General features: G+C 34.0%; 1 protein-coding gene across 13 annotated transcripts in view; it reads left to right on the plus strand.

The window, feature by feature from the left end:
• SOX6 (SRY-box transcription factor 6) overlaps positions 1-14511 on the plus strand; it is a 652380-nt gene that overhangs the window by 170890 nt on the left and 466979 nt on the right. For 3 of the 13 annotated variants that reach the window (XM_037839344.1, XM_037839346.1, XM_037839338.1), the window contains exon 1: positions 8874-8933. The exons of 2 other annotated variants lie outside the window; for them this stretch is intronic. In XM_037839344.1, the coding sequence (XP_037695272.1) occupies positions 8878-8933 (56 nt within the window). In that variant the 5' untranslated portion in view covers positions 8874-8877. Of the gene's footprint in view, positions 1-8872; positions 8934-14511 lie in introns of those variants that run through there. 8 more of the 13 variants (XM_037839337.1, XM_037839339.1, XM_037839340.1 and 5 more) reach the window with 4 other exon arrangements.

A 14511-nucleotide genomic window follows, 5' to 3' on the forward strand; every position in this document is an offset into this window, starting at 1 on the left:
TAAAGTAAACAAAGTCTTCATTTTCATTTTCTTTAGTCTACCAATATTCTTAAAGAACTGTGTCTCCTCCACAGGACACTAATTTCATTTCCTATTTTGATAAAATCATTAGGAGGATAAATTTTGTACTCTACTAGTAGCATATACTCTATTAACAACCCCATTTATTAATTGCCTAATTATTCTGGGCGCTTTGTTATTGTGTTAAGTGCTTTTTATATACTTGTCATGATAATTTTCTCATTCAATCCTCATAATAACCTTGTGAAATAGAACTGTTACCATACCCATTTTTATAGTTAATGAAATTGAGGCTTAGGATGGTATATCAACTTCCCCAAGAGTCATGCAGTAAATGTTAGAGCCAGAATTCAAATTCAGGGTTGTCTGATTCAATGACCATACATTTCTCTCAATTCTAGTAAGTTCTTAATTTTGACTTTAAAAATATTAATTGCTATTGTGAAGAGTATGTATCATAAAGCAAAGAAGCACTGATTTGTAATGATGTCTGCCATATATTTTAATAATGTCAATCAAAACTTCTTGATAAAAATTACTTTCTCTCTGTATAAACAAAGGAAAAGAAAGAAAGGCAAAAGAAAGAAAGAAAGAGGGAAAAAAGGAAGAGAGAAAAAGTAACCTTTCCAGAACTATGGATAGAAAAACTTGTTGCTTTATTTAAATCTTGTATAATTAAATCTTGTAATAGTCTTCCTTTTAAGGAAAAAATAAATAGATATATATGGAATTATGTCTTTTGCTACAGGCTAGGATATTTTAGTAAGACAGAGGAGCTCAAACATGAATGAAGAGTGGAATTTTCCTTTCATTTTCTGTAATAACTATGTTTGTTGAAGAGAAAACGGAGGAAAAAATGACCATCATGCCTGGTTTTGAAGAAAAACTTGTTTATGTGTGTAACACATTGGAGAAATTGTTTGAAATCACTTTGGCTATGCAGAAATGTGATCACTGAAATTCTTAAGCAGTGTGGGGCTTTTGACTCCATGAAACTAATTAAGTCAAGGAAGAAAGGATATTTGGGAAGGTAATTCACTTACCTCATTTTTCCAAGCCTTTTCTGTAAAAGAGAAAATATTGTAGAAAGAAAATAATGGGTGTGACTGTCTTTTATTACCTCTTTTTTCCTCTCTCCAATGCCTGCCACATTCTTAGGATTTATACTAGGCAGTCTCTGAGCCTCTTCCCTTCTCTATCTCCTTCTCTTCTCTGTCAGTCTCTCCTCTGTCTTTTCTCTCCTTTCCTTCACTACCCACCTTCCCCACCTCTATCTCCTCTGCTTCTTACACATGCAACCCCTATAATATCAGTTATAATCTTCATTCTCTTCGTGTCAGTTATGATATCAGTTATAATATTATCAGTTATAATCTTATCAGTTATAATCTTCATTATCCTATTAGGAGGATGATTCTTAGACCTTCTAAGTAAGGTGCAAATGCACCTTGTTGCCTCTCTTCAAAATGATGATCTAGAAAAATAGCATCCTTTCTGCCTTCGGCATATCTTTCTTTCTCCCATGTCCCAAACGCATACTTTCAGTAAAAAAAAAAATCTATTGTGCTATTTCTGGAAAATGTTGAAATGTTACCTTCTACTTCATATCTTCCTGGAAGTAAGATGACTCTATGGTCATTTTATGACCATTAAGGAGAAAATCAAAGATTCTATACTAAAAATTGACATTGACCTAGATACTTCTGCCATACTAACTATAAATAAGCCTTTGTATGCACACTTTTATACAAGGAGATGGACTTGTTCAATATGTTTGTAATTTATATGTGATGCCACCCCAGAGGAGAATTTGAAAGCAGGCAGATGTGCTAGATATAAGCCTCATTGAACTCAAGGTCAGGATTCCAAAACCAGCCTCCTCCAGGGTACACAGATAAGGTAGAATAAGATGAACTTGGATTCAAAGGTACTTTTACAAAAATATATTTTGGAGGCCAGAGGATGGTAATGGAGTACTTTCAGTGATGTTGGAATGCAGTAAGAACGTGATTAGTAATAAGGTACATGTTTAAGATAATGTTGATAAACCTCTCAAACAGTGCTGTGGGTGAGCATGGATTTGGCTTATGAATAAGGAGTAAAAAGACCCATAGACCCATGGCTGCAACTATATTGGACAAATACACTAACATACAAATCATGGGGCAATATAGAGTGTGTTGGCAGAATAACGTGCAGAACAAGGAATAAAAGCATATTTGCATACTTAGATCAGTTGGGAGATAATGAAAGCAGCAATTTATTATTAGTTGGGAAAGAATTTTTAGAGTGGGCAGGTTATATAGTTACAGACTCCATGATTTATTGAGTGTAAAGTGGTAGATCTAATGTTTCTCGGGTGTTTCCTTGTTTATATATTTTAATGTGAACTTTTACGTTCACATTAAACTTAAACATTTTTAGATATGGAATATGTTCTTGATTCGGGATTCTTCTGGGTCTTAGGATCATATAATACTACCAAGATAGTACCTTCCTAAAGCATCATATGTTCTGGTAGATTTTAAGGTGACTACAATAAATTAATTTTTATGATGGGAAAAAATGGCAGGAAAAATTAGGAGTATGATTCCTATGTGGAAGTTAACTTTGTTTTGTTACGTAACTTTGTGCCTCAAATTTAACCAGGGTCAGCTGTATTGAAAATTAGTGTTGTTGGTCCATAGGAGGAATTAGCTGAGAGAAAATTACAGATTATCAGCAAACTATAATCCATTAAGGCAGACTTTCTCCCCACTCTTTATCACTGTTAACTTCACTGTTTATTCATTCAACTAACAAAGTTCTATGCTTCATTTCTCACTGTCATTCTATTTTTAACCTCTTATTAAATTGTTTCCTCAAGTGTTTGCAGAGTGGAAGCCAAGTGTGCACACAATGTCAAAATGATTCCATAATAACAACCTACTTTAGAACATGTTCTCTGGATTGTATATGTATTGGGATAAGAGGGAGGGAAAGGAACTAGCATTTATTAAGTACCTACATATGTTATCACACTTAATTCTTATAGTAACTCTGTGAAGTGAGAATTACGTTTAGATAAAGAAACTATTTGGAATCAGGAGACAACTCTATTAAAACAGAAAATTTGCCACGGACTCTTATGTAAAGGACAACATGTTAAGTAGATGCCAAATTATCCTTGGGCTGAAATGAGTAAATAGCGAGATGTGAGGATATTAGTGACAAAATGTAAAAGATAAGGTATGAACCATTACCATTTGCCTCACCTCCACAGTGAGTTATTGGAAATAATGCATCTAGTAGTAGAAATAGCACTATAATTAGTGTGACTTAATAACATTTTTCCCAGAAAAGACGAAGATGCACTTTTCTCCTCAAGTGAGCAAACACTTGTTCTAATTTGCTTTCATGTGTGTTGACTAGGTGTGGAGCCTTGGTAGAACCACAGACTTACACTCTTTCTAACATGTCCATTTAACCTGTCCTTCGGGAAGGGGTGTTTTGATGGAAAAGGGACTTTGATAACAAATGATATCCTAAAATGATCTATAGTTTTCAATTTCTACTTCTTGCTGTCTTACTCCAAATTTTATTAGGTAATAATTACCAACTTTTAAGCAAAATATTAAAAAAAATAGAAGAGGCCAAATGTTTTCAGAAATATAGAGGAAATATCTAATTCTTTTTTTTCTTAAAAGATTGCAGAGATTTTTTCATGCACCTAGCACTGTGGTTGATTTATAACAGGTGCTCACTAAATATTAATGGAATGAAGTGTAGGAATAAATATGTGCATGTTCATGCGTTCATTCTTTTTCAACCAACAGACATTTACTGAGGACTTAATATGTTCCAGGTATACATGTCTGAGATTTGAGTGTGAATAGCAGCTTAGAACCTGGTGGGGAAACAGGTGAAAAGAGAAATTATAACAACATACATAAGTTCTAGAATTGAGATAGGGATGATATAAGAAATATAGAGATGAAAACACATTTATCAGAGAGAATTAGGGGAAGGCTTCATTGAGTAGGTCAACACTTGACAGCTTTTTAAAGGAGTAATAGAGAGTTACCTAGAGGGGTGTTGGAGGTAGAGAGGAGATTTTATGTGGAGAGTCTAGCATTTGCAAAAGCATCTAGGCATTAAAATGGCCTGGTGTGTTTTGGGAATTGTCAGAAGTTCAATATGATTGCAACGTGGGGTGGAGAGGAGGGGGATGGGAATAGGCTGAAGAAGTACACTTGGGAGATTTTGGTGGTAGAATTATTTCCTGATATGAACCTGGAAAATGTTTCATTTCGACTAATTAATTTCAGTAAGATGTGGATTTTCTAGGGAATTACCCATTTTATTATAATCTCCATGATATATACCTTCTAGTTCCTTTATTATAGCAAATGAGAAGTTAAGACATTAAAATGATGAAGTTGTGCAGAGTGTGACATGATATGAAAGGCCTTTGGGATAATGTGTTGATAAAATTGCTAGTTACTTTTCTTTAAAATGGTCCTTTTTTTAAAGTTGCTTTTTGAACTTGCCCGTACTTTGTTAGCCAATTAACAACGTAAAATGTTCTAAAAATTAGGTCAGTAAAATGTTCTAAACTTTAAGAAGTCAAGGCACTGGCTGCTAACATAAATAGTTTATTTGTGTTAATAGCTTTAATTTCTATTAAGAGAAAAAGAGGAATATTCAAAATATTTGCTATTTTGCTAGCTTCAGGAAAATGTTAACTTGGAGTGTCTTTGGTTTCTTCCATTCTGTGAGCTATTTATGATATGTACTTTTAAGGCTTTATTCTAGATGCAGGTTTCATTTTCACATAAGGAGAAGGTCAGGCTTTGCAATGTTTATTATTTTTCATGTTTTTCTTCTAGAGAAACACCCCCGAGACTCCAGACTCCATTTTAGAGAAATTATAGTTCCTTCCACTTTAAATTGCTTGAATAGGTTATTACCAGATTATACAGAGCATGCTATGCTTTACAAGTTGGAAAGTTTTCCACCAAGTAATAGCAGCAGTGAAAATTGTCAGAGAAACGACAAATTAATCTCTGCTCCTTTACAGATGTTTAATGCAATGCATAACTAAAAGTCCTGTTAAATTAATTAGTGATTTCAATTATGAACTTTTCTCCAAAATGTTATGATTCGTATCAGGCTGATAATGCAGTGACCTGGGAGTGTGAAATCTGTGTTATGAAGAGAGTCACCAGTTAATTGATTCACAAATTATTTAAAGTTTGTTGTACCCAAGGGAGTGCTCAGTTTCACGACAGTCATTTCTTAAAGTGTACAAACTCCTTTTTCACCTTAAGAATGTCTTCAGTTATTAAGCACGATAAAATACCAGTATGTTTTTGGGACTATGAGTAATCTTAACATTTATGATTTATGTAGGTGGATATACAGAGATTAAATGTATTTTGGAAGGAGGAAAGAGCTAAACTTATCAATGTTTTTCTTTTCTGGCGGTTTTTCATTTTTATACTTTAATAATTTTAAGTAGTTTTCTAAACATCAATACTTTTTTAACTTTTTGCATGTTATACATTGATAATTTTTTATGTTGAAAGACAATATAATTATGCATTCTTCAGAAATTTTGAATGGGTAAATAACACAATATTATAAACTGTTTTGATAATCGATGTATGAGAAGTTTGGATTGCTAGTAGGTCTAAACTGACAGCTTTAAATGTTGGAGAAGTTGCTTACTTCCCAATGCAAAAGCATCAATTTCCATAGGATACCTTTGAGTCTTTTTTATAGTATATAAGAAAAAATGAAGAGAGTCATAATATATATATACTAGCTTCTAGCCTGGTTATTTTACCCATAACTTAAATAACAAATAAAAGTGTATATTCACATAAAGCAAAGGGAGGGAATCGAGAATGTCATTAATATTTTATAATATATTTATTAAAGTTTTATTAATGTTTTATGCTTTAGTTGGGCTGATTTCAGAATGGATGATATGGCTGGAAGTGAGAATACCTTTTTGAGAATCAATTCCTAGCTGAGGTGGAAAGGAAAGAGGTGATACCTGAGAAGAGACTTTAAACAAGAGGCGTGGGAAGGAGGGTGGTGTAGAGACATGAGTGGTGGCTGCATTATTAGTGGGCTCTATAATCTCTTCTCTTCCACACAGAAACTAATGGATAGTTTCAAAGCCTAGTGCTTGAAGGTGGTCAAACAACATCCTCAGCAGATTCACTGCAATTTGATAGGCAGTTTAAGAAAGACATTTTAAATTTAATATGAAAAGCAAATTTTCGTTTGGAGAAGTTTGTCTCAGCTCTGAATGGCTAGATACATTTAGAGGCTGGAGCAGGAAGCTTGCATTCAGAGCAGACACCATGTTTGCAAGTAGCACTTATCCTGGTGGCTGTTCTGTTTTACTTTTCTCATTTTTTTTTTTTTTTTTTTTGACCGGAGAAAACTACCCAAAGAGGAAAAATAGAGAAGCAGTATTATTAAAAATAAGTTTATCTTTGTTAAACTTGCTGCAGGACAAAAAGAAATGGACTTGAAAGGGAAGTAAATTTATACTAATTTTTGAATTGTAGGAAATGTACTATTTCAGACCCTGACTGCTTCTGTTTTCTAAAATTAAGGAACCTATAATCTCAGCACCATTAACAAGTGCTGTCATTCAGATACACAGTGTCTGGCTGATTTAAATAAAATGAAATGAAGATAGTTGTTTCTGGTCCCTTGGCTTCACTCATTGCCATAAACATATGCTCTGCGTCCCGCTTCTTTCCATCTTATTTATGACTTTAATTTGTTGTGTGGGCTGTGCTAGAAATTAAATTTAATATAATTCTCCAGGGGACCCTGTCATATAATAACATGGTAATTTCTGTGTATCCTTTTGAAAAATGAGGAAATTAATTCTTCCTGACATGTTCTAATTATTCCAGTGTGAACGGCAAATCCGTTTTTCCTAGCCCCTGAAGTGTTATAGGCAAATAGCTGGTGTTCAAAGCTGAGGTGCTAATGCTGACCAGCAGTGCGTTTAATTTGAAACATGAGCTGACACCTTTCAACACACCTTTGTAATATTGGAGTACTTTACAGAAATTAATTCACTACTTATTTGGCAGCTTAGCCTTGGGGTTATGTTTTTTAATTCATCAATACTATAGTCATGCTAGCATAATGTTTCCTGTTTCCTTCAGTACTTGGTGTCTATGTATGGGCCCTAAAGTGTGCAATAGATAGTTCAGTTGTATGAATAGAAGAGAATCCAGGCACTTCAGAAATACTAGGTATGTGCCAAATCGTGTTTACACTTTGTAGAGGGGTGTAGCAAGGTCATGTATTTTAATCCAATTATAGTCTACCATTATCAGCTTTAACTGAAATTGCATGGGGTAGGAATTATTGGAACAATTTTCCTGTGGAAAGACTTCTAAACCCTCTGCTGCCCTGCTGTAAATGTCAGTTATGAAAATTCAGTTTCTTACATGAGGAATGATACCATGAAAAACCTGTTTGTGAATACAATTTGTGGAACTGGAGTCTCAAGTTCTAAACTCTGCCAGAAAAGAAGTAGCTATACCTTGAGAAATAAAGTATTAAAGCCATTTTTGGTGCTGTTGGCCATGTAAACTTCGTGACTTGGATCAATTAGAAAGTCATTTGGATCAATTAGAAAGTCTAGGCAGTACGCCTTAGAAGAATAACAAAAAAAACTTTCTGATACTTGTCCTTTATTTGTCATATTTATTTTAAAACTAGAAATTATATACATTTCTCTAATCAGATCAATAATTAGTGTCAGCCCTGATATGGTTCCTTTGTTTCAGAGAGGATTACATATTGGCCATTTATTGTTATAATTAACAAGAAAAAATAAACACATGAGATCCTACTTTAAACAGAAGATAGAAATAGAATTAAACTTAAATAAAATAAGTAGAATTTTGTTTGGAGTGGCTAGTAATCAAGGCTCTCTGTTTATCTGTTTTTATATCTGTATTATATTCAATTTAGATATCAACTTAAACAGAGATGGGATAGGAGAAATGGGAGTGGAACAAATAATTATTCTGATAAGTAGCATTAACATTATTTTTTCTGCTGTCCATTCACTGCTAAGTATTTCATTGTACTCTCCATCATTTTAATTAGGACTACTGGCAGATTTTGATTATGGAGAGGAGAGAATATAATTAAGACTTCTCTGTCTTAGTTCCCTTATAACTTATATTGAAGGAAAATAGGCTTCTTCTGGCTGGAGACGGAGGAGACAAGATTTCTTCATTGGTGGCTCTTGGCACTCTTGAACTTCTGAGGGTGGGCAGGAGAACATAACGTGCCTCTTACTATTCAAGTACATGTTCCTCTGTACTGTTATTGTCAGGGGAAGGTTATTCCAGAGTTATTTCTGTGGCTTTGTAAGGATAGTAGAGGGAAGAGGCATTGGAAGGTAAAGAGGGAGCCAGGGTTTCCTGTCTTACACCACTGACTATAGGAGTTGCTGAAGATTTCCTGACCTTGGACTTCTCCTATAGTGCTTTGTGCTGGAGGGAAAGAAAGGGAAAACTACTGCCCTTCTGACCCTTTTATTTATTTATTTTTTCACCTCTTTTTGCTGAAATTGTAAAAGCACTGAAAAGCATAGACAGAGGCTAGACTCCCTACCAGGCCAGATCCTCTTCAGAGAATGACGCATCGTTTATGTGGGTCCTAAGAAAGAATCAAGCATAAATCAACTCTATTCTTAATATTCTTCAAAATAAAGGATTCATAAAATGCCATTCACCAGGTTAAATTAGGCTTCTCATTTGAGTTATATGTGTGATTCTGCATGTACCTAGTTCCATTCTCTTTCTAGGAAAGAAACTGCTTTATATGCTTCCATCTCAGGATGCTGCAATCGGTGTGTCCAGCAAAATAAATGAAAAGAGGTAACTATCCCAATTTTGATATCTTTTTTAAAAAATGTTACTTTGATTCAGTTTTTGTCATGTTAATTTTTTAAAAATCTCATTATAATTGCAAGTTGACGTCTGGAAAGGTATATTAAGCCTTTTTATATAAACTCTTCTTGAAAAATATTTTAAATTTTATTTTAAAATGAAGTTAATTATTTATTTTAAATATGTGTATATATGAATATGTACTATAGACACACAAACAGATACATACTTCTAGAAGGCCTATATTTGAATTATCTCCCCCCATTAAACTCATTATACCTTCCCTTTATAGCAGTATGTTTGTTTCTTAAGTCAATTCCACAGATTTTTCAGGCCCAGCCAATGTTGTTTGATAACTGCAACTAATAACCAGATTTTCCCCACATTCACAAATGCTTATATTTTTACAATAATAACAATTAACATTTATTGAGCATATACTGTGTGCTAGGCACTGTACTAATCATTTTACAGGCATGATCTCATGTGAAACTAAAAACAACACTTAGAGGTAAAACACAGTTTTACACAGGGAAATGTTAAGTGATTTGTCCCAAATTGCATAGCTTATGCATGGGGAAATAACTATTTTAACATATCAAATGCTTAGAACAGTGTCTGGCACAGAATAGGCCTTCAATGAATGTTAGGTGCTGCTGTTGTTTTTGAGGTAGAGTGCTGTGGACACTGAATTTCAACCAATGTTTTTGACTCTATTATTAATTAATGCAATTAGAAGTCTTCTTCAAGCAAAGGTGATGGAAAAACTAAACTAGTTGGTTTCTAAACTTAGCTTGTGAGCCTAGGTACTTATAAGAGCTTGAATATTAATCCACTTAAACATTATTTTGAGAGTTTGTATAGGTTTTCTCTTTTAGGTACTCTAAGATATATAAAATGCCCCTACTCTCATGGTTCTTAGTATCTAGTGTGAGTGGGTGTGGGGATATAGGGAAATATATAATGACTATAATGCTGGGTAAAGTAAGATTAATTTTATTTTATATTTAAAAAATAGTTCAGGGGAGAATTTATAAGGCCCTCATGCTCTTTTTAAAAATCTTTTTATCTTGAACTACTTTCAAACTTGTCAGCCAGTTACAAAAATTATACAAACCCCATACAGAGAATTCTAACATACCTCTACCCCCTTATCCCAATACCCAGATCCATCAGTTTTGACATTTTGCTGCATTTGTCGTATCGTTCTATATCATTCTATCATTCTATTTATCTCTGTCTGTCTATCTATTTATCTATCTGTCTATCCATTTTCTTGACACTCTATTGTAGGTTGTATACATCATGCTTCTTGGACACTTAATACTGCCATGGACATTTCCTACAAATGATGTTCACCTACGTAACCACTTTAAGTGAAGTTATAAAGTCCAAGAAATTTAATGTCATATATATAATTCAGCGCTGTTAATTATACTCATAACATTGTGCTGCCATCACCACCATCCATTTCCAAAACTTTACAATCAACCCACATAGAAGTTCTGTACAATTTAAGCATCAACTCTGCATTCCCTCCCTCCAACTCAGCCTCTGGTAAACTATATTCTAGATTTTGACCATATGAGTTTGCTTATTCAAATTATTTCATATTAGCGAAATCATAGAATATTTGTCCTTTTGTGTCTGGCTTATTTCACTCAACATGATGTCATCAAGGTTCATCCATGTTGTTGCATGTATCAGGACTTCATTCCTTTTTACAGCTGAATGATTTTCTATTATATGTATACGCTGCATTTGATTCATTCATTGATTAATGGACACTTGGGTTGCTTATATCTTTTGGTGATTGTTAATAATGCCTCTATGATTATCAGTGTGCAAATATCTGTATGAGTCCATGCTTTTAATTCTTTTGAGTATATACCTATTAGTGGGATTGCTGGATCACATGGTAGTTCTATACTTACCTTTCTGAAGAACTGCCAAACTGTTTTCCACAGTGTCTACACCATTTGACATTCCCACCAGCAAAGAATGAGTCTTCCTATTTTTCCACATCCTTTCCAACACTTGTAATTTTCTGTTTTTTTTTTAAAAAGTAGCCATTATAGTGGGTGTGAAATGGTGTATCTTGTGGTTTTGATTTGCATTTCCCTAATAGCTAATGATATTGAGCACCTTTCATGTGCTTTTAACCATTTTTATACCCTCTTTGGAGAAATGTCTATTTAAGTAGTTTGCCCAGTTTTTAATTGTGATGTTTGTCTTTATGTATTTAGTTGTAGCATTTCTTTATATATTCTGGATATTAAACCCTTATCAGATACGTGATTTCCAAATATTTTCTCCCGTTGATTGTGTTTTCTTTTCACTTTCATGACAAAGTCCTTTGATGCACAAAAGTTTTAATTTTGATGAGGTCCCATTTATCTATTTTTTCCTTTTTTTGTTTGTGCAGGATTGGTGTTAACTCCTCTTGGGATGTTGGGTAGAATTCACCTGAGAAATCATTTGGTCCTGGGCAGTTTTAAATGACTGATCCAATCTCTTTACTTGTAATTGGTCTATTGAGATCTTCTATTTCTTCTAGAGTCAGTGTAGGTTGTTCATGTATTTCTGGTGATTTGTCCATTTCATCTAGGTTTTCTAATTTGTTGGCATGCAGTTGTTCATAGTATCCTCTTATGATCCTTTTTATTTCTCTGGAGTCAGTAGTAATGTCTTCCCTCTCATCTCTGATTTTATTTATTTGCATCTTCTTGCTTTTTTTTCTCTGTCAGTTTAACTAAAAGTTTGTCAATTTTATTGATCTTTTCAAAGAACCAACTTTTGGTTTAGTTAATGCTCTCTATTGTTTTTTTATTCTCTATTTCATTTATTTATGCTCCAATATTTTTATATCTTTCTTTCTACTTGCTTTGGGTTTAGTTCACTGTTCTTTTTCTAGTTCCTCCAGATGTGCAGCAAGGTCTTTGATTTTAACTCTTCTTTTTCAGTGTATACATTTGGGGCTATAAATTTCTCTGCCAGCAGTTCATTTATCATATCATTCATGTTCTCTGTTTCCTTATTTATCTTATGTCTAGTCTATCTATTGATAAGAGAGGTGTATTGAAGTCTGCAACTATTATTGTAGAGGTGTCTCTTTCACCCTTCAGTTTTGCCAGTGTTTGCCTCTTGTATTTTGGGAAACTATGGTTAGGCACATAAATATTTATGATTATTATTTCTTCTTGGTGGATTGCCCCTTTTACTAATATATAGTGTCCTTCTTTGTCTCTTGTAACAGCTTTTGAGTTAAAGTCTATTTTGTCTGATACTAGTATAGCCATCCCAGCTCTTTTTTTGGCTACTATTTGCATGGATTATCTTTTTCCATCCTTTCACTTTCAATCTACTTGTGTCTTTGGGTCTAAGGTGAGTTTCTTGCCGACAACATATAGTTGGACTGTGCTTTTTAATCCATTCTGCTAATCTGTATCTTTTGATTAGAGAGTTTAATCCATTAATGTTCAGTGTATTACTGTAAAGGCAGTACTTACTTCAGCCATTTTGTCCTTAGGTTTTTATATGTCCTATCTTTTTTGTTTCTCTTTTCCTTTATTGCAGCCTCCTTTTCTGTATAGTTGATCTTTTGTGATGTATCTGACTGATCCCTTTCTCATTTCGGTTTATGTATATCTTTTTAGATACTTTCTTTGTGGTTATTCTGGGGTTTGTATTGTACAACCTACCTCTTATCTACTCTTTTGAAAAGATACCAACTTAGCTCCAGTAACACACACCTTTTCTGCTCCCATATCCCTCCATTTCCCCTCTATATTTTGTTTTTGTTTTATGTTATTTCTTTATATTTTGTGTGTCCATAATCAGGAAATATAACTTTTTCTTGTTCAATTGTATTCTGACTCTTATAAGAATTAAAGAGTAGAGTTATATATTGAAGATATAATACTGTTGGGTTTTTTATTTACCCTTTTAGTTATCTTTACTGAAGATCTTTACTTCCTCACACTGTTCCCAAGCCACTCTTTCCTGTATTTTCCTTTCAACCTGAAGAACTTCCTTTAGCAATTCTTGTAGGGTAGGTCTTTTGTTGATGAACTCTCTTAGTTTCTGTTTTTCGTGAATATTTAAAATTCTCCCTCATTTTTGAAGGATAGTTTGGCCAGGTAAAGAATTTTGGGCTGGCGGTTTTTCTCTTCAGTACCTTAAATATATCATACCACTGCCTTCTCACTTTCATGGTTTCTGATGAGAAATTGGCACTTAGTCTTTTTGAGGATCCTTTGTATGTGATGAATCGCTTTTCTCGCTGCTTTTAGAATTCTCTCTTTATCTTTGACATTTGACATTCTGATTATGTGTCTTGGAGTAGATTTATTAGAGTTTATTCTATTTGGAGTACATTTCTCTTCTTGGATATGTGCATTTATGTCTTTCATAAGAATTGGGAAATTTTTGACCATTATTTCCTCAAATATTATTTCTGCCCCTTTCCCTTCTTTTCTTCTTGGATACCTATGATGTGTATGTTTGTATGCTTCATTCTTTCACTCAAGTCCCTGAGACACTGTTCGATTTTTTCTATTCTTTTTTCTATCTGTTCTTCTGACTGTATGATTTTGATTGTCCTGTTTTCTGGCTCACTAGTTCTTTCTTCTGCCTGTTCAAATCTGCTGTTGTGTGCCTGTTGGGTATTTTTAATCTCCATTACTGTGCCTTCCATTCCCATAATTTCTGTTATGTTTCTTTTTAAACTTTTAAATTATTCTTTATGCTAACATGTTGTCTTCTGAATATCTTTTGACTCTATATCCACCATTAGTTTTATTTTCATCCTTATTTTCCTTCATCTCCTTGTATTGATTTCAGAGATTTGTTTGACTTCTTTGATTAGTTGTTCCAAATTCTGTGTCTCCTCTGAAGTTATAGTTTGTTCCCTTGACTGACCCAATATTCCTGTTTCTTAGTATTGCTTGTAGTTTTTTGCTGATGTCTGGGCATCTGATTATTTTAATGTTTTAACTCTGAAGATTGGTTCCTCTCTCTTTCCTAGGGTTTCACTGTTGATGAGTTTGTGTTAATGCTCTTCTTTGATGCTTGGTCCAACTTATTCTTGACCTTTAGAGCAGCTCATGTTTGACTGTTCAGGTCAACTCAGCAATTCTGCACCCGATTCTTCCATGGATATGCAGTACAATTTTAAGATTGCCCTTTTGTGTTCAATTGTGTTACCTCCAGGAGAAAACTTCCTTTCCTCTGTTTCTTCTCCTTGAATCTTGATCTGTTTGTTTCTGTGCAGAATTTTCTCCCTAGCTCCTATAATTTGTTTAAATTCTCTCTCTCACTCAGTGCCCCCTCTTCATTATACTTTTCAGTTCTGGGATATGTCTTATCTTAAAGCAATTCAATCCCCACCCCCCCTTTTTGCTCCTGTGAGGCTTTTCTGCCTCTAGTTTCTTCTCCATTAGGGTATTCCACCCTTGGGAACTGGATGGGGTAAATCCCAAAGATCCACTTTGCATTTAGGTGGTCCAGCAAACAGGGAATGGATTGAGTGTGTGCATCTCTTGCCGAGAGTTCTGCCACAGTTTTG

Source organism: Choloepus didactylus, chromosome 6 (assembly GCF_015220235.1).
Source record: "Choloepus didactylus isolate mChoDid1 chromosome 6, mChoDid1.pri, whole genome shotgun sequence".
Taxonomy (NCBI): Eukaryota; Metazoa; Chordata; class Mammalia; order Pilosa; family Megalonychidae; genus Choloepus; species Choloepus didactylus.